At 48.1% G+C, this 18,158-nt stretch overlaps 1 protein-coding gene across 1 annotated transcript in view; it reads left to right on the top strand.

The window, feature by feature from the left end:
• Nucleotides 1-16,801, top strand: part of ptpn23a (protein tyrosine phosphatase, non-receptor type 23, a) — a 33,290-nt gene extending 16,489 nt beyond the window's left edge. The window contains exons 13-22 of the mRNA XM_085802359.1: nt 661-775; nt 907-972; nt 2,981-3,126; nt 3,223-3,540; nt 6,150-6,304; nt 6,416-6,747; nt 10,337-12,809; nt 13,539-13,723; nt 13,816-13,920; nt 16,609-16,801. Coding sequence (XP_085658485.1) covers nt 661-775; nt 907-972; nt 2,981-3,126; nt 3,223-3,540; nt 6,150-6,304; nt 6,416-6,747; nt 10,337-12,809; nt 13,539-13,723; nt 13,816-13,920; nt 16,609-16,801 — 4,088 coding nt within the window. The remainder of the gene's footprint in view (nt 1-660; nt 776-906; nt 973-2,980; nt 3,127-3,222; nt 3,541-6,149; nt 6,305-6,415; nt 6,748-10,336; nt 12,810-13,538; nt 13,724-13,815; nt 13,921-16,608) is intronic.
• The last annotated feature ends 1,357 nt before the right edge of the window (nt 16,802-18,158 follow it).

Genomic DNA, 18,158 nt, shown 5'->3' with positions numbered 1-18,158 from the left:
CTCTTGTCTGTAACAACATCTATTGCACGTCCTTCCGTCCTGGGTGATGATCCCTCCTCTGTTGCTCACCCTGAGGTTTCTCCTGGTTTTCCCTGTTAAAAGGGTTTCCATGGAGTTTTTCCTCAGTGGATGTGAGGGTCTAAGGACAGAGGATGTTGTTATGATGCCATGTAAAGCCCTTTGAGACAAACTGTTTGTAAAAATGGGCTATACAAATAAAATTGCCTTGCCTTGCCTTGACTCGCGGCTCTGCTCCGCCGTTCTAAAAATAGCTTGCACCGACAAATAAAGGTAAGGTAACCTACTCCTAAGACTATAGGGCTTATGGCAATGGGCCAATTTGCCAAAATGTTGAACTATCCCTTTAAAAATATAAAAAGAAAAAAAGAAACAAAACGAATGAAATTGATCATAATAGTTGCAGAATATTTTTTAGAAAGTCTGTTGACTGATTACTTCTGATCGCTCTCATCCAAAATGCACGAATGAAACTGTGCATTCTGTGCTGTAAACAAACTACAACAGCTGTTCCTGTCACATGCTGCTGGTTGTGACCCCTCCTCCTCCTCCTCCTCCTCCTCCTCCTCCTCCTCCTCCTCCTCCTCCTCCTCCAATCATGATCTTCATCGTTCTGCCTGTGTGTCCCTGTCCCTCCTCCAGGCGCACCGCTGGTCAAAGCTCTACCCGTCAACCCCACCGACCCCACCGTCACCGGACCGGACCTGTTCGCCAAGCTGGTGCCGATGGCTGCTCACGAGGCCTCTTCTCTCTACAGGTGAGGCGCCGTGGCGTGGCGTTGAGCTCGTATCAACCGGGTGAAGACGTTTGTGTTTATTCAGCTTCTGACACATGAAGATGGTTGGGTAACTAACGTCTGTGGTTCCTGTTGTGTTTGTGTCCCTCCAGCGAGGAGAAGGCCAAGCTGCTGAGGGACGTCATGGCCAAGATAGAAAGCAGGAATGAGACACTAGAGTGAGTATCAGAGCGTGTGCAGCTGTGATCAAATAGAAGTGGATATTCAAGAGTGTATTTTTTATTGATAATTGATAAGGTGGTCAGGTGTCAGGTAATGGTAATAAGGAGTTGGACTGGTCCCTAAACACAGACACACTCGACAAAAAGGGACAGAGCTTCCTCTTGTTAAGAAAACTCAGATCTGTAGACATCTGCAGTGAGATGCTGCAGATGTTTAATCAGTCTGTGTGGCAGGTGTGTTGTTGTATGCTGCAGTCTGCTGGGGAGGCAGCATCAGAGGACACAAAGAGAATGGACTGATGAGTTGCTGGCTCTGTGACTGGAGCCAGGTTGGACACACTGGGGGGGCGTGGTGGAGACACACACTGAAGATGTTAGAGGTCATTCTGAACTACTCAGATCTTCTACTTCATAGCACCTTGATGGACCAAAGAAAAGAAAACAGCAGTGGTGGACCACTCCTCTCTCTTCACTGCAGGACGGAGAGATACAGAAGATCTTTTGTACCTTTCACACCTTACCTTTCTTCTACAAATGGTAGATGAGCTGACAGACAAATGAATTTCCCTTTGGGGATTAATTAAGTCATTCTTATCTTATCTTAGTTAGGAGCCTGTATAAATTATAGACCTATCATTTTCTGTAAGATTTTTTTTCTGCCATTAAAGTGAAATTCCGGCGTAAGTGTAAACCATGGTCAAACACACCGTAACACCGAGTTAGACCCCCCCTCGAGAGATCAATTTGCCCGACCGCTACATTCACGAGATCCACCAACTTCAGCAAATACCGCATTATCGCCACACACGGCGCTGTCCGGATCCACTGTCTGACCGCAACCAAAACGCCACCATTTGCCCAAAATAATGCTCAGAACTGCACCAAATGTCATCAATAGTACACACAGGGTCCCAGCACGTAGTACGAGTTGTCAAACATCTGCTAGCTTTGCCTGTTTTCTTTAGCAAGGAGATGCAACTCAACTCACCTACTTCTCTTCCGGGAGCGGCTTGTTGGTGAGGAAGCCCTGACGAGTCGATCACCGAGTGCACCGGAGTTCCGCAGCTCAATCAACAATTACCTCATGGAAATACAATCAGAGTTTTTTTTATTTTTATCTTGCATATCACTTTATAACTATTATTATCGAGTGCTGGCCACGATATAGGCGCAAATGAGCATTTTTAAGAGCTGCGGAACTCCGGTGCACTCGGTGATCGACTCGTCAGGGCTTCCTCACCAACAAGCCGCTCCCGGAAGAGAAGTAGGTGAGTTGAGTTGCATCTCCTTGCTAAAGAAAACAGGCAAAGCTAGCAGATGTTTGACAACTCGTACTACGTGCTGGGACCCTGTGTGTACTATTGATGACATTTGGTGCAGTTCTGAGCATTATTTTGGGCAAATGGTGGCGTTTTGGTTGCGGTCAGACAGTGGATCCGGACAGCGCCGTGTGTGGCGATAATGCGGTATTTGCTGAAGTTGGTGGATCTCGTGAATGTAGCGGTCGGGCAAATTGATCTCTCGAGGGGGGGTCTAACTCGGTGTTACGGTGTGTTTGACCATGGTTTACACTTACGCCGGAATTTCACTTTAATTAAGTGATGATCATTTATAGTAGTGTGATTTTGTTTTCAGTTAGTTGGATTCTCCAACCACCTGACCACCGAGCACCCCAGAAACTTGTTAGATTTTGCATTGCAGCAGCAGTTCATCCTGGTTCTGCACAGTTCTGATGCTGACAATACAACCTCACACTCACACTACTCATCACAACACACAACACATAGTAATGCAGTTTACAATTACAACAGACTCAATGAAAATGAAAGTTCCAACCAAATCTATCACTGGCTGTCAGATGTCTTAGAGTGAATTCCAGTGTTGTGTTGTTGTGTACGGTCCTGTGTGGTAAATTGATGTTGTTTTCTAGTCTTTGCTGTGCCTGCTGAGTGATGATGTCCATAGATAACAATCTAACTGGCCGTCTTGTCTGTCTCTGCTTCAGGCAGTTCATGGACTCTCTGGGCCTGGAGCCGGAGTCTGTGGACAACCTGGACATGTACAGTCACATCCCTCCGGTCCTGATGGAGAAATGTGCTGCGCTCAGCGTCCGGCCCGACACCGTCAAGAGCCTCATCCAGTCCATGCAGGGTCAGCAGCAGCTTTAACCCCACGCTGTCCAATTCACACACATTCTGATGGTTTGTTATCGTGTAAACAGCGTCCACCACTTTACCTCCCGTGCAGTGCTGTCGGGCGTCTTCACCGACGTGGAGTCTTCGCTGAAGGAGATCAGAGACGTGCTGGAGGCGGACGAGGCCGGGGAGCGGGCGCTGCAGGAGGCCGGCGGCCCCGCCCTGGGCGAGGTGCACCCGGCGGCGCGGGGCCAGGCTCTGGCCGAGATCCGCAGGGACCTGGAGAAGTACATGGAGGCCCACGAGAAGGCCAGCTTCACCAACACAGAGCTGCACCGGGCCATGAACCTGCACATCAGCAACCTGCGACTGCTGGGGGGGCCGCTGGAGAGCCTGAGGGACGCCCTGCCCCGGCCCCAGCTCAGTGAAGGTGATGAATCAGTACAAGGGTTACAGCATAGATATACTGTATAAGAAGACTAGGTAACTCACCCAGCGCTGCTGGCCAATGACATGGCGTCGCCACGCGGCCGCCATCTTGCATTGGTCCGCCCGCTCCCTCAGAGCATTAAGCCTATAGTGCATGTTCTACGAAAATAACCAGAACTTGCTCAGTTTTGGACCAATTTTCAAATGGTTTGCTTTGTTATGGACGTCAGAAATGCAGTTATGTTACTGCAAAATCATGAAGAATTTTAAAGGTCCAGTGTGTACAATGGGGGGGAAAAACCCTGACATCCAGCGCTCAGATTCTAGATTGCAGTGCTCACTTGCTAGCACTCACCCCTCCCGTCGGCAAGGTGACGGTGGCCTCCGAGGACAAAAAAACTTGTTTACCACGACTGTGATGACTGGGAGTATTTCAGGAGCATGGAGCGATGAGGTGAAGATCTAAACCATTTTACCACATGTCTGTTGTTTCCTACTCCTTCTTTCCTTCCGCCTTTTTCTCGGTTGGTTTATTTATGAACATGAAACTCGCGAAACCTGCTCTCTGACTGGATTTTCCGTTCTGGCTGACACTCTCTAAAGCAGGAGCCTTGCTATATGTATATGATTATACACTTATACTAATATATTCATGGGTAGTGTATTCAGATTTTGCCAATAAACCTTAGACCTTTAAATAATGTACTTTTCATAACGCTGAAGTAACATTATGAAAATAGTTAAAGTAATATCTATATTGATACTTATCAGTAGGTGACGTCACGGTGTGTTCCACCTGGCCGCCGCCATGCTGGGTACCGAACACTGAGTTAACCTCTATTCAGCTCAGTGCAGCCACATCCTCTCTGACCAGAAATGACTGCTGCCTGATGTAGTTTGGATATGGATATTTCTCATTCTGATGGCCTTGCCTTGAAAGCACACACCTTTTCTGCTGAGACGAGCTTTGACAGCGCGGTGCGCCGCTCTCTCTCCCGTTAACAGTTAATCTAGCTCACCCAGCGGACCCCTCTCTCTCTCTCTCTCTCTCTCTCTCTCTCTCTCTCTCTCTCTCTCTCTCGCTCTGTCTCTCCTCCAAATACACGAAAAGCCAAATCAAATCAGAAATGCGTAGCCCACTTCTTTTTAACTCACAGACATTTATTTTCATAAAGTAATAAAATATCTGGACATTTTGCCATCGTTAACATTGAGACAAAAGGCTGCAGGAATGGAAGAAGAATTCGGCAAATCATCTTATCACGCAAAAAGTCACAACAAACAGGTTTTGCACAATGGTTTGCACAGATAAGTCTTAAAATATGTGCAACACCTTCTCATCACAATACGCCATCTACACAGTTACGTTATCACAAACCGTTAACAATTAATCCACACTCAAACCGAGGCAACAATAGTGTTAACTGTACTCAGCAAGCTGTTATTACAAGGTTTACAACAGATATGACAGACAACCTGGGCCGTGTGTGTGCGTGTAAGAAAGGGGGGAGGGAGGGAGGGTGTTAGCTGTTAGCTACCGTAGCTCAGGCGTCGGTCTCCCGTCAGGTAAAAGCTGCCGTTTATTCCTCAAATGAAGCTCATGTTGAGCCTCTCCGGTACAGTTATCCATCACTGCTGTTGAATTAGCCGCTAAACTGCTGGACGCTAAAACCGAGGGGGCGTCTGTGTGTTTACAATTCACGAAAGCAACGTGAACGTACGTGCTGCTCACACTCAGTAGAGTGAGGCAGCCTCCCTTGGCGTACATGTCTCCCAAGCTGTTTAATGACGGTAAAAAATGAAACAGAAAGTAAATATCCTGCATCGTTTCTCTTTTCTGTGCTGCGCTGATCAGAGCGGCGTCCCTACCTAGTGTATTTTACTTAGCAACGATCTGTTAAACAGGAATAACAGACTGTTAAATGCTAAATCAAGATGTAAATAAATATCAGAAATATCAATAAATTATCGGAATACGACATTCAATAGAGCCATGTAATAAAAAAAGGTTTATCCACTATTTTTGTGAGATTTGATGTCACAGCCATGGATGTATTAGGTCACAGCCCATAGACTGCCTTTGGAAGTCGGTACCCAAGATGGCGCTGTGACCGGCTGCGAACGCTGTGTGACGTCACGTGATATCTATCTATATGTGTAACGGAGGTCCGCGGGTGTAGTCACAGTCACCAGGTACCAGTAAGGAGAAGTGACAGCGTGTGACAGTTACCGGAACTGAAGTTAAACTCAGTACCCGCTTGCCAAGTGGTCATTGACCTCTTGGCCAAACGGTTAGCATCGGCAGACCTGGGTTTGAACCCCACTCAGGGCAGGTCCACAGATCAACGGTCACATATGGACAAAATGACACCGAGTTATGAATGTTTTTTTAGTGCAGATGACTGGGTCACCATCTGCTGCAGCCACAGTCAGAGCATGTGGACCGATGCAATATGGCCGTCTGTGAGTTAGGTCTACACGTAATCCGATCCACGCCCTTGGTTTTCAGGCTTAATATGATCCTATATAAGTCAAATATTTTAGAATTGAATTAAAGGTAAATTGTGAGTGTGACCCAGTGTGTGTGTGTGTGTGTGTGTTGACATACAGAGGAAGTAGCAGGGCTGCAGTGCATGAAGCGGATCCTGGGGAAGGTGCAGGAGATGAGGGAGCAGAGGGGCTCGCTGGAGAAGCAGCTCCGTGACCTGATCCAGCAGGACGACATCACCTCCACCCTGGTCACCACGGAGAGAGCTGACATGAAGGTGATCTGTGGAAATCAATCTGCACAGTTCAATACACCAGTCTGTCTTTGTTTTGTGGATGTAGTTTCGGCCTTTTCTGAAGTATTAAACATGTTAAACATCTCCCTCCAGCGTATATTTGAGGACCAGCTGAAGAAGTACGAGCAGGTGAAGGTGTACATCGACCAGAACCTGGCCGCCCAGGAGAACATCCTGAAGGCCCTGACGGAGGCCAACGTTCAGTACGCCTCGGTCCGCAAGGGCCTGAACCAGACGGAGCAGCAGTGGAACGGCACGGTGCAGGGGCTGGTGGGCTCGTACGAGGCCTACGAGGACCTGATGAAGAAGTCCCAGGAGGGGAAGGAGTTCTACGACGACCTGGAGGCCAAGGCCTCTCGTCTGCTGGAGAGAGCCAAGGCCCTGTGTCAGAGCAGGGCGGAGGAGAGGAGGCCCGTCCTAGAAAAGTAAGTCATCGTAATGGTTAACCCCGCATTTATGCAACGGTGGCGATATGTTTTGGTTTATATTTTGGTCAATTCGTGCCATAGAAAAGCGGTTCAACTACTCCTGCGAGACTCTCCGTGTGTTTTCTGTGTGTTTAGTAAATATTTTCTTAGGAGAAAAAAACGTATGCTTATTTCTCATTTACACACACATCTCATGAAGCTTGATGTGAAGTCATTATTCAGCCTCTTTTATCACATTTGGTGAAAATAGAGTGACAGAGAACATTTATACTCAAAAAGAGATATTACCAAATTTCATTTTACACTTGTTTTGTACACTTATTAGTGTGACTGCTGAAGCAGTCACACTATTGTTCTTCTGTTTGGCCATTTTCTTCCGCCTTTTTACGGTCTTCTTCTAGTCCTTCATACTTTGTGCTATTTCAACAATTCATATATCAAAACGTGCAGCTTCTTTTGAACTTTATCGGCATTACTTTTCTCTTTTTAACTATTTATACTTTTTCAAATATTTAACTTTTTCTGATTTTTTTCAGCTTTATAATGTGTGTGTATTGCGTCTAACGAGCAGAGCTAGAGTGTAGAGAGGCAAAAAAAACATTCTAGAGTTTTTCTGGCTAAACTGTCAGCACGGCCACAAATTAAACTCTAGACAAATTATTTTCTCCAGTTTTGTAGCCACACTTGTCTTCTGGCTAAAATTCTGGTCAAAAATGCAAAGAGACTTAGATAATAATTTTAAATATTTTTTAAATGCAGCCAGGGAGCTCTCTGCTCTCATTCAGCTCAATGCATTTTTTTCACATCAGCAGGAGAAGGAGCTCAACTTTGTAACTTGCTGTTAAGTGCTTTTTAATTCATTTTAATTCACCAAAAAATAGTCACAGGTCACAAAAAAGTCCTCTTCTTACTTGGTGTGGCTAATTTATATTAATTTCTTTTTGTTTTAAGCATCATTGAAAAATCTCACATTCATCAAAGTCTCAACCTCTCTTCTTCACAACTCCACTGTAGTGTAGGGGGTAGGGTAACTGCTTGCCAACCCTAAGGTCACTGGTTCGAATCCAAGGGAGAATTCTTGTTATGTTATGTTGAATTCTGCTCTCCTCCCCCGCCTTCAATTGGTTACAGGTGTTTGTTATCTCCTTGATTACTCGTACCAGTTTGCAGCACATCATCACATTACAATGAATGACAACAGTCTTGAAAGCAGTGTGCTCTCTGTAGCCGAGTGGCAGAGTAAAGGCTTAGTGATCATATGGTCACGGGTTCGATTCCTGCCTCAGTCATTTCACATCATTGCTTGACTTTTGATTCCAATTATTCAGCTGTCATTGGACAGTCTTTGATTCCTCATAGTATAAAGCTCATTGTAACTCAGGTTCTCTGTGGCCATATGGTTAGTGTGTTAGGTGTTGTGCTATTTCAACAATTCATATATCAAAACGTGCAGCTTTTTTTGAACTTTATCGGCGTTACTTTTCTCTTTTTAACTATTTATACTTTTTAAAATATTAAACTTTTTCTGCAAATTAAACTCTAGACAAATTATTTTCTCCAGTTTTGTAGCCACACTTGTCTTCTGGCTAAAATTCTGGTCAAAAATGCAAAGAGACTTAGATAATAATTTAAAATATTTTTTAAATGCAGCCAGGGAGCTCTCTGCACATCATCACATTACAATGGCAACATGCTTATGTCTGTGCTCTCTGTGGTGAAGTGGCAGAGTAAAGGTTTAGTGATCATGAGGTTGTGGGTTCGATTACTGGTTCAAATCTTGCCTCATCAACAATTATAGTGAATTATTTTCCCAGTCGTCCTCTGTTGACTTCTGATAACTTGCTTCATGTTGAAACTGCTGCTCTCAGCCTGAAATTTACAGACATTTTCATTCTAAGTCTTACTTGGTGTGGCTAATTTCTGCACTTTCCTTACCTTTTTTTTTTAAGCAGGAGCCAGTGATCCTCTTATTAAAGGTTTTCTTTGCCACTCACATACTGTCTCTGCCTGTAGCCTAGTGGTTAGCTTGCTGAGCTGGAGACCTGAGGGTTACTGGTTCAAATCTTGCCTCAATAACAATTATAGTGAATTATTTTCCCAGTCGTCCTCTGTTGACTTCTGATAACTTGCTTCATGTTGAAACTGCTGCTCTCAGCCTGAAATTCACAGAAATTTTCATTCTAAGTCTTACTTGGTGTGGCTAATTTCTGCACTTTCCTTACCTTTTTTTAAGCAGGAGCCAGTGATCCTCTTATTAAAGGTTTTCTTTGCCACTCACATACTGTCTCTGCCTGTAGCCTAGTGGTTAGCTTGCTGAGCTGGAGACCTGAAGGTTACTGGTTCAAATCTTGCCTCAATAACAATTATTCACAGAAATTTTCATTCTAAGTCATTCAAGCTTGACTCTCAAGCTTTCTTGATGTCAGAGTGAGACAGAGTGCAGCTCATCAACAGACAACAGTCTCTGCAACTGTGTGTGCGCTGTGGCCTAGAGGCAGAGTGGAAGTCTATTGACCATGAGGTTGTGGGTTCGAGTCTGACCTTGGTCAAACATTTGTATGGTGATCACTGCTTGCACTATTTGCTAATTCTGCAACAGCGTTCAGCTGCTGTCAGCAGTCACACCATTTCCATTCTTGGAAATGCCTTTTCTAGTTTATTATTTTATTCATATATTTCACTGCTTTTGTGAAGCTAAGACTTTGGAAAACCTATTTCAAGCACCAAAATAGTTCATCCTTATGACTGAAGGTGTGTTTTCATGAGAGATTTGAATTTCCAGCATCTGGCCTAAATTATTTCTTTATACAGCGCTCTAGGACAGAGGGGGCCTCAGAGTACATAGAGCTGAGATTGTGCTGAATATTTAGACATAAAAACACTTGGGTATTGTTATATCTGCATGTACCTTAAAAAGGAAAATTTAGAGGGAAATTTCAACATTTTGGCAAATTTGTCTATAGTCTATAGTCATAGCAGTACGCTCAGTACCTTTAATTATCGGTGCAAGCTGTTTTTAGATCGGTCAGCTAACGCAACAGAGGCATATGGTATTTCTGGGTTTCCCTCATCAAACTCATCAAATACACAATCCAACAATTCCAAAATGCTCTCGTTGACAAGTTGTGACCTGCACATTCACCACGCTATGAGATAATAATGGAACATTATGAGACAGAGTTGTTTCCGAGGCAAATGCGTAACCAAACTACATTTCAGACTCTGCTGGGCGGAGTGATTTCAAAAGTAAGTAGATCTGAGTATTTGCTACATGTGTTGTAATGTTACATAAAAAATGTGTTATTATTTCATAGTGTGGCGAATGTGTTGGTCACAACTTGTCCACGAGAGTGTTTTGGAGTTGTTGGATTGTGTATTTAGTTTGATGAGGGAAATACCATGAGCCTCTGTTGCGTTACCTGAGCAGCTTGCGTCTCTGCTCCGCCGTTCTAAAATCAGCTTGCAGACGGTTAAAGGTAATAATGAACCTGCTGCTATGACTATAGGGATTACGGCAGTAGGCCATTCTGCCAACATGTTAAACTAGTGTATTATGATGTTCATGCTGTCCCCTGTGTTCCCTCAGAGAGAGCCAGAAGAAGCCCCCGGCCCGGCCCACAGCAGCCAAGCCCTGCCTGAAGCCCAAGGCTCCAGACAACGACTCTGCCTGCTCCAGTCTGGAGGACCCCGAGCTGGCCCAGCTCAGCGCCGCCATCTTGGCCCTGGGGGGCGACCTCCCCGAGGAGCTGCGCAGCCTCCCCCCCGACATGTCGGCCCTGCCCCCCTCCCGCCTGCCCGGCCCCGAGGCCTTCGTCCCGCCCGGCGCCAACCTGGGCGGCAGCAGCTCTCTGCCGTGGCCCGGCGCCCCCGCCCCCGCCGCCGGTCTCCCTCGCTTCCCCGCCAACCTGCCCCCCCCAGAGCTGCTGGCACGGATCGCTCAGTTCCCCACTTCAGGGGCTCTGCCCCGTGGGCCCCTCCCTCAAATGCCTCCACAGATGCCGGCCCAGCCGTCAGGGTATCGGGCACCGCCCCCCCCTCAGGCTCCCGTCGCCCCGACGCCCGTTCGGCCCTCGACCACCACCGTGGACAGCATCCAGGCCCCCATCCCCAGCTACGCCCCTACCCCTCACCACCCTGCCCCACCTCCAGCCTCAGCAGGCTACGCTGTGCCCCCACAGATGGGGGCCTATCCTCAGTTCATGCCCCAACCGGGGGTGTCCATCCAAGGCCCGCCCGGGGCGCCCCCGCCTCAGCAGCAGAAGCCCCCGCAGCAGTACCCCCCGCCCATGCCCCAGGGGTACCAGCCTGGACCCCGGGCTGTTCCCGGCCCTCACCCCCACCCCCACCACCCCCAACAGCCCTACCCGCACGGGTACATGCCCCAGCAGCCCGGTGTCCCCCCCCAGTACCAGCAGCCGTTCCCGGGGCAGCTGAACGGCTTCCAGCCTCAGATGCCCCGGGGGTATCAGACTCCGCAGGGCTTCGTGCCCCCCCCACAGCACCCTCAGATGATGGCGGGCTCCATGCCCAGGCCCCCGCAGGCCCAGATGCCGCCCCAAGCTGCTCACCCTCAAATGCCCCCCACGTCTCAGCCTGCCCCCCCTGTATCCCAGCCCTACCTGCCCCACCCCAACCAGCAGATGCCCCCAGGCCTCCCCCACCAACACATGCTGCCACCGCAGCAGCAGATGTCCATACCCCCCCACCCCCAGATGCAGATACCAGGGGGCCCCAGAGCGCAGATGCCCCCCACAAGTCAGCCCATGCCCCCGGTCTCACAGAACTACTTGCCCCCCAGCAGCCAGCCCCTGCACCCCAACCTGCACCCGCACGTGCCTCCTGCCTCTCAACCTCACATGGCCCCCGGTCCTCAGGTCCACCTGCCCAGGGGCCACATGCCCCAGATGCCCCCCGGCGCTCTGCCCCGGCAGCACCACCCCCACCCCCCAGTGCCCAACATGCCCCAGCAGCCCATGCGGATGCCCGGTCAACCGCAGGCTCCGCCCCCTCACCCCGGGGGCGTGTGCTACCCGGGGGGGCCTCCCATGATGCCCCAGCAGCAGCCCCTGGCCCCGCAGCCCGCCGCCCCCCAGCAGCCTCAGGCCCCCCTCCCCATGAGCCACCCCCAGCCCTCTCCTCTGTACCCCTCGGCTCCAGGACCTAACGTCCCCCCCAGCGCCCCCCAGCAGCCCCCTGCCATGGTCCCCCACGGCCCTCACCTGCCCCCCGCCCAGCACATGATGCAGCCGTCTGCTGGAGCTCCTGCCCCCGCTCCAGCCCCCAACACCGTCCCCCCCTCCCCTTCCCCGTCTCCCTCTCCGTCTCCCTCTCCGGGGCTGAACCCCCCCCAGAGACCCACCCCCACCCCCACCCCCGGAGGCACAGCAGCCCCGCCCGCTCTGCCCTCCCCCTCCCCCTCCCCCTCCGCCGCCTCGCCCTCCACGTCGCTCTTTCAGCGCCAGAACTCCAGCACGGACGACCTGCTGTCCTCCAGCCCGGAGAGCCAGGGGGGGGGCACCAAGGCCCCCACCAACGTGCTGCAGCCCACCAAGGCCGACCCGCAGGACGGCGAGCGGCGCAAGAAGACGTCCCAGGGCGTGCTCCTGATCCAGGGCGACCCGTACCAGGCCCCGGAGCGGGTGGCCCGGCTGCACGGCCAGCTGGAGCGCTACAGGGCCCGGGTGGACTCCCTGGAGCGGCCGTCGGAGGGCGAGGGGGGGGCCGAGGGGGGGCTGTCGGTGCTGGACGCCCGCTGGAAGGAGCTGCAGGACCAGCAGGAGAAGGACGCGCGGCAGCTGTCCATCGCCATCGCCCGCTGCTACACCATGAAGAACCGGCACCAGGACGTCATGCCCTACGACCTCAACCGGGTGCTGCTGCAGTCGGGCAAAGACGACTACATCAACGCCAGCTACGTGGAGGAGCTGTCGCCCTACTGCCCCCGCCTCATCGCCACGCAGGCGCCGCTCACCGGCACCGCCGCAGACTTCTGGCTCATGGTGTACGAGCAGAAGGTGTCGCTCATCGTCATGCTGGTGTCGGAGCAGGAGCTGGACAAGGTGCACACTTCATCTGGTTCACACACACATTTCACTTTGTTGGAGCAATATCAACTTTAAAGGGATAGTTCAACATTTTGGCAAATTTGCGAATTGCTATAAGGAGTAGGTTCATTACCTTTAATTGTCGGTGCAAGCTGTTTTGAGATCAGCGGAGCAGAGATACGTGCTGCTCACAATTTGGTACTTTCGCCTTTCCCTCAAAACTCATCAAATACACAATCCAACAACTCCAAAACACTCTGGTGGACAAGTTGTGACCTGCATATTCGCCACACTATGAAATAATTACGTGTGAATGTGTAACATTACGACACATGAAGCAAATACTCGGAACTACTTGCATTTTTGAAATCACTCCGCCCAGCAGTCGTGTCTGGGATGTAGTTTTCCCATTTACCTCCAAAACAACTCTGTCTGGTAACGTTGTGTTATTATCTCATAGTGTGGTGAATGTGCAGGGCACAACTTGTCTGCGAGAGCGTTTTGGAGTTGTTGGATTGTGTATTTGATGAGGGAAGGGCGAAAGTACCATGCACTTCCGTTGCGTTAGCTGAGCAGTTCAGTTCTAAACACAGCTTGCACCGATAATTAAAGGGAATGAGCCTACTGCTATGACTGTAGGGATTATGGCGATAGAAGAATTTGCCAAAATGTTGAACTATCCCTTTAAGTCTTGGATTTGATTCATCAGTCTGTTTTTAACATTTTCTTCTGGTTCTCTCTCAGGGAAAAGTCCTGCGCTACTTCCCGACGGAGCGCGGCCAGCAGCTCTCTCAGGGACCAATCACACTCAGCCTGACCACGCAGAAGACCACGCCCACACATGTGGAGCGAATGATCAGCCTGCAGTACCGCGACCAGAGCCTGAAGCGCACCGTCGTCCACCTCCAGTTCACCTCCTGGCCCGAGCTGTAAGCCCCCCCCCCCCTTTACTATCATATAATAATAATAAACCACTTCCTGTGTCTTTCACTCATCATGTATTCCTCCATGTTTTCATCAGCGGTCTTCCTGACAGCAAGAGCAACCTGCTGAGATTCATCCAGGAGGTGCATGGACACTACCTCCACCAGAGGCCCTTACACACACCTGTTGTGGTGCACTGCAGGTGAGAGTGTGTGTGTTTGCCATGCAGTCTGTCACGAAAAAAAATAAAAAATAAAAATAAAAAAAATTGAGAAATGTCATGTTAAAAAAAACAAACAAAACAAAACAAAAAATGTCATGTCAAATTGTTAAATTGTTAAATTTTGAAAATACTGGAAGAATGTTATGTCAAAAATGTAACATGCAGAAAAAATGAATAAGTGAGTATTGGGGGCGGGACTAGATAAGCTTTTGCTTCTCCCGCTTTCCCTTTCGGTCATGTGTATTGTATTAATTGGATTGAGATGATGTGTGATGATGATGACTAATTGACATGCCCGAAATGAACCAAATAAATAAAAATAATAAATAAAAATAAATAAATAAATAAATAAACCAAACTAAACTAAACTAAACACAACTCCGCCCACACCAGTACATCTTTCCCTGGAAGGAATGAGGGAATAAATTAGCTCCATAAAATACTTCTTTATAAAAGAAAAATAGATTTTTATATAACTGTATTATATAAAAGGGCAGCTTTATTGAAATAGCACATTTCATACAACAAAATAAAACATCATAAAGGATTCTTACTGTAAAAGAGTTACGACAAGAGAAAAAATTCAAAATGTAAAATGAATGGATAAATTATTTAGAATTCATAATTCACCAAAGATGCAGACAAGAGGTGGAAAATCAAGTTGGATGTAGTAGGTAGTTTAAAAAAGGATTGTATTCTCTTTAATAATAATAATCATTATTTTCAGTGTGGAAATTTGTCTTTAGCTTCACAAATGATCACATAAAAACACACAATAAATAAATAACACATCGTTCAAGACACATGTCGCGGGAAAATACTAATCATAGCTATTTTCCACCACACACATAACAAAAAAAAAGTGATTGACATGGTTCTAAAATGGTATATTCTATAGCAGCTCTATAGCGCCCTCCTGAGGGCAGTTTTCTGAATTCATTGTCCAGGGGGTGACTGGGATCAGCCAAGATTCTCTGTGCTTTCCATTCGACTCTGTATCATAAATGCATCCCAGTTGTCTCTGCTCTTTCCCTAGGATTTGACTTTATTCTAACACTAAGGTAAAAACACAAAGGTAAAAACCCTGAGATGTTTACATCAAAGCAGCGGTTTGATTGTTCTGCATTGTCAGAACAGGAGTCTGACCCCTCACCTCCACGTCGAAACGTCAAATCAAAGAGGAGAACTGATCGTCTCATGCTGCTGATCTCAGTTTTACATGTTTAAAATCTGGTCCAATGGCTCCAAGTGGTGTTGATCAGCAGAGAGCAGGGATCCAGACGGTCGTCCAGGTTACAAGAGCCTGTCAGCAAAAATAATGAAGTCTGCTTTTGATCTCAGTCAGTGGAAATGAACGGAGTCAGAAAATGTCCCATAATGAGTTGTAATGGGAACTCTCAGCCTGTAGCTGATCCTCCGCTGTGGCTCAGGGTCACACTTCACAGCAGCTGAGGTCAAAGTTCACTTCACACACAGATTCAGATCAGCTAGTTGGAGTCATTTTTTCTTCTGTTCTGTGTTTTTAATGAGCTGCTCAGAGCGGCTCATTAAAAACTGCCTGTCTACCCTCAGGCCCCCCCCTCACTGTGAAAGCCAGGGAACACCAACCACTGAAACAATGTGTCACAGCTCCAAACAGATGAGTTCATGATGATAATTCACCTTTGTACAGTACAGGTGCACCTGCAGAGACAACCTGTGTTAAATGTGTTAAATAATTCAGCAGCTCACAAACATGTAATAGATTACAGACTGGAACAGGCTCCACATCTGGATTCACAGTCTGAAGTCTGTGCAGAGGAACAGACCAGGCCGTCAGTGAGCAGCTTTTCAGTGTGTTACTGCCTCCTTGTGGCCACTGGCTGTCACTGACTGTCCAAGAGCTGGTTACAAACAGATTTATTAAGACAGTACAACAGGTTTATAAAGCACTGAACAACTACCAGAATGAATCATGAATTGCAGTATTGCACAATATTATTAAGTGTTTACTCACTAACCATTAGTTTATGTCTGAATTATTGTAAATGCAGCATAGATATTAATCTAACCAGTTTGTTTAACATTTACTGACACTTTTACTGACAGAAGTTTTTTATAGATCTATTTCATCTACACCAATATAATGAAAAAATATTAGTTCATAATAAAGCCCCATATTCAGAATGTAGAAAATACACCCAGCCCATTATAAATAACATATGCATAGTTAGTATTTAGATTTAGTATGAAAATACATCATTAAACGCATTGATATAATAATATATAATTATATTAATAATAATAATAATAATAACGTTATGATATACTGGTATCATTGTAGGAAGGAAGACTCCTTTATAAATGATCAATTAAGCTTTTAGTAATGCTTATCAAATGTGAGAGTGTTGTTATACTTATATGATTTAGACTTTATTTAACCAGGACAGACTCACTGAGAGTAGAAATCTCACTGAAGTGTAACAGCAACAAAACAATATGGCATGGAATAAGAATTAAACGCAAACACACAATCAAAATGTTCAAAATGAACCAAACTAACTTGAACAGTCATCGTGGTCAGTCTTGATGAACCTGTCAGTGGGTTTTGTTCAGTCACAGTGTGTGTCCGTGTGCTTTAATCTCTGTGTGTGTGTGTGTGTGTGTGTGTGTGTGTGTTTGCCTCAGCTCGGGCGTGGGCCGCACCGGGGCCTTCTGTCTGCTGTACGCCGCCCTGCAGGAGCTGGAGGCAGGACACGGCATCCCAGACCTGCCGCTGCTGGTGAAGAAGATGAGGCAGCAGAGGAAGAACATGCTGCAGGAGAAGGTGATCAGGTTTCTAGAGATGAGCAGCTCAGCTCCTCTCAGTCTGCTGCTGTGATGGAGGTCTGAGGGTGTATTCACACCTGCACTGTTAGTGCGCACCCTGTTTAGTGCCTGTTTAGTGCGCACCCTGTTTAGTGTGCACCCCTGTGCACCTGTTTGCGCACCAAATGTTAAAATGATACATTGTTTCATTTTTCAGTTAGTGCGGTTGCGTTCACACCTGCTTTTTGTCACTCGGGACCAAACTTGGAGAACGTCACGTCTCCATGACGACCGGTTGGAATCTGGAAGCGCTGATTGATAAAACTTTCATGATGGAGACTCCAGTAGGGCCGGTTGTTAGTAGCTCTGGTCATTTATTTCTATATTGTTTGCATGTATAACTCTGTTTGGTACTTCCGGCTGGTTTCCGGTTGCGTTCATCCAGCTCGGTCCCGTTAGTTCCCGGTTAAACGTTAAACACGGGCGGACCTCTGCTGCTCGGTAACCACGGTAACCAGCTGCTCCGCGGACCCGAGGGACGGACCCGCCGACCTGTCGGTGTCTGAGCGGACTCAGCGGACACGCAGCGACCGGCTGCCCCGCTGCTGCTGCTGCTGCTGCTGCTGCTTCGTTTGTGGGGACAGAGCTGCGTAGGACCGGAGCACCGGGCGGTCTCCCCGCTGCGTTAACCCGTTGTCAACGACTACGGGAGCCCTTTTAGCTCAAACCTGTTGAGTTCGCCTGGCAGTTGGCTCGCACCAGAGTGCGGTTGCTTTCACACATCAACTAGTGCACCAGAGTTCAGCTGGAGCCGAACCGAGACGAGACCAGACCAGACCAGACCAGACCACCTCCTCAGGCCGCACTAGTTCTGGTGCATTAGAGTGAGATGAGCTTTCACACCGACCCAAACTGGACCACATTTAGTGCACTAACACTGCAGGTGTGAATACACCCTTAGTCTCTGAACCCCCTCCTCTCAGTCTGCTGCTGTGATGGAGGTCTAGTCTCTGAACCCCCTCCTCTCAGTCTGCTGCTGTGATGGAGGTCTAGTCTCTGAACCCCCTCCTCTCAGTCTGCTGCTGTGATGGACCCCCTCCTCTCAGTCTGCTGTGATGGAGGTCTAGTCTCTGAACCCCCTCCTCTCAGTCTGCTGCTGTGATGGAGGTCTAGTCTCTGAACCCCCTCCTCTCAGTCTGCTGCTGTGATGGAGGTCTAGTCTCTGAACCCCCTCCTCTCAGTCTGCTGCTGTGGTGGAGGTCTAGTCTCTGAACCCCCTCCTCTCAGTCTGCTGCTGTGATGGAGGTCTAGTCTCTGAACCCCCTCCTCTCAGTCTGCTGCTGTGATGGAGGTCTAGTCTCTGAACCCCCTCCTCTCAGTCTGCTGCTGTGATGGACCCCCTCCTCTCAGTCTGCTGCTGTGATGGACCC

This window comes from Trachurus japonicus, chromosome 16 (genome assembly GCF_045865225.1).
Source record: "Trachurus japonicus isolate A0001 chromosome 16, Traja_1.0".
Lineage (NCBI taxonomy): Eukaryota > Metazoa > Chordata > Actinopteri > Carangiformes > Carangidae > Trachurus > Trachurus japonicus.
Note: the sequence above shows the minus strand (reverse complement) of the source record. Positions and strands in the feature narration are given on the sequence as shown.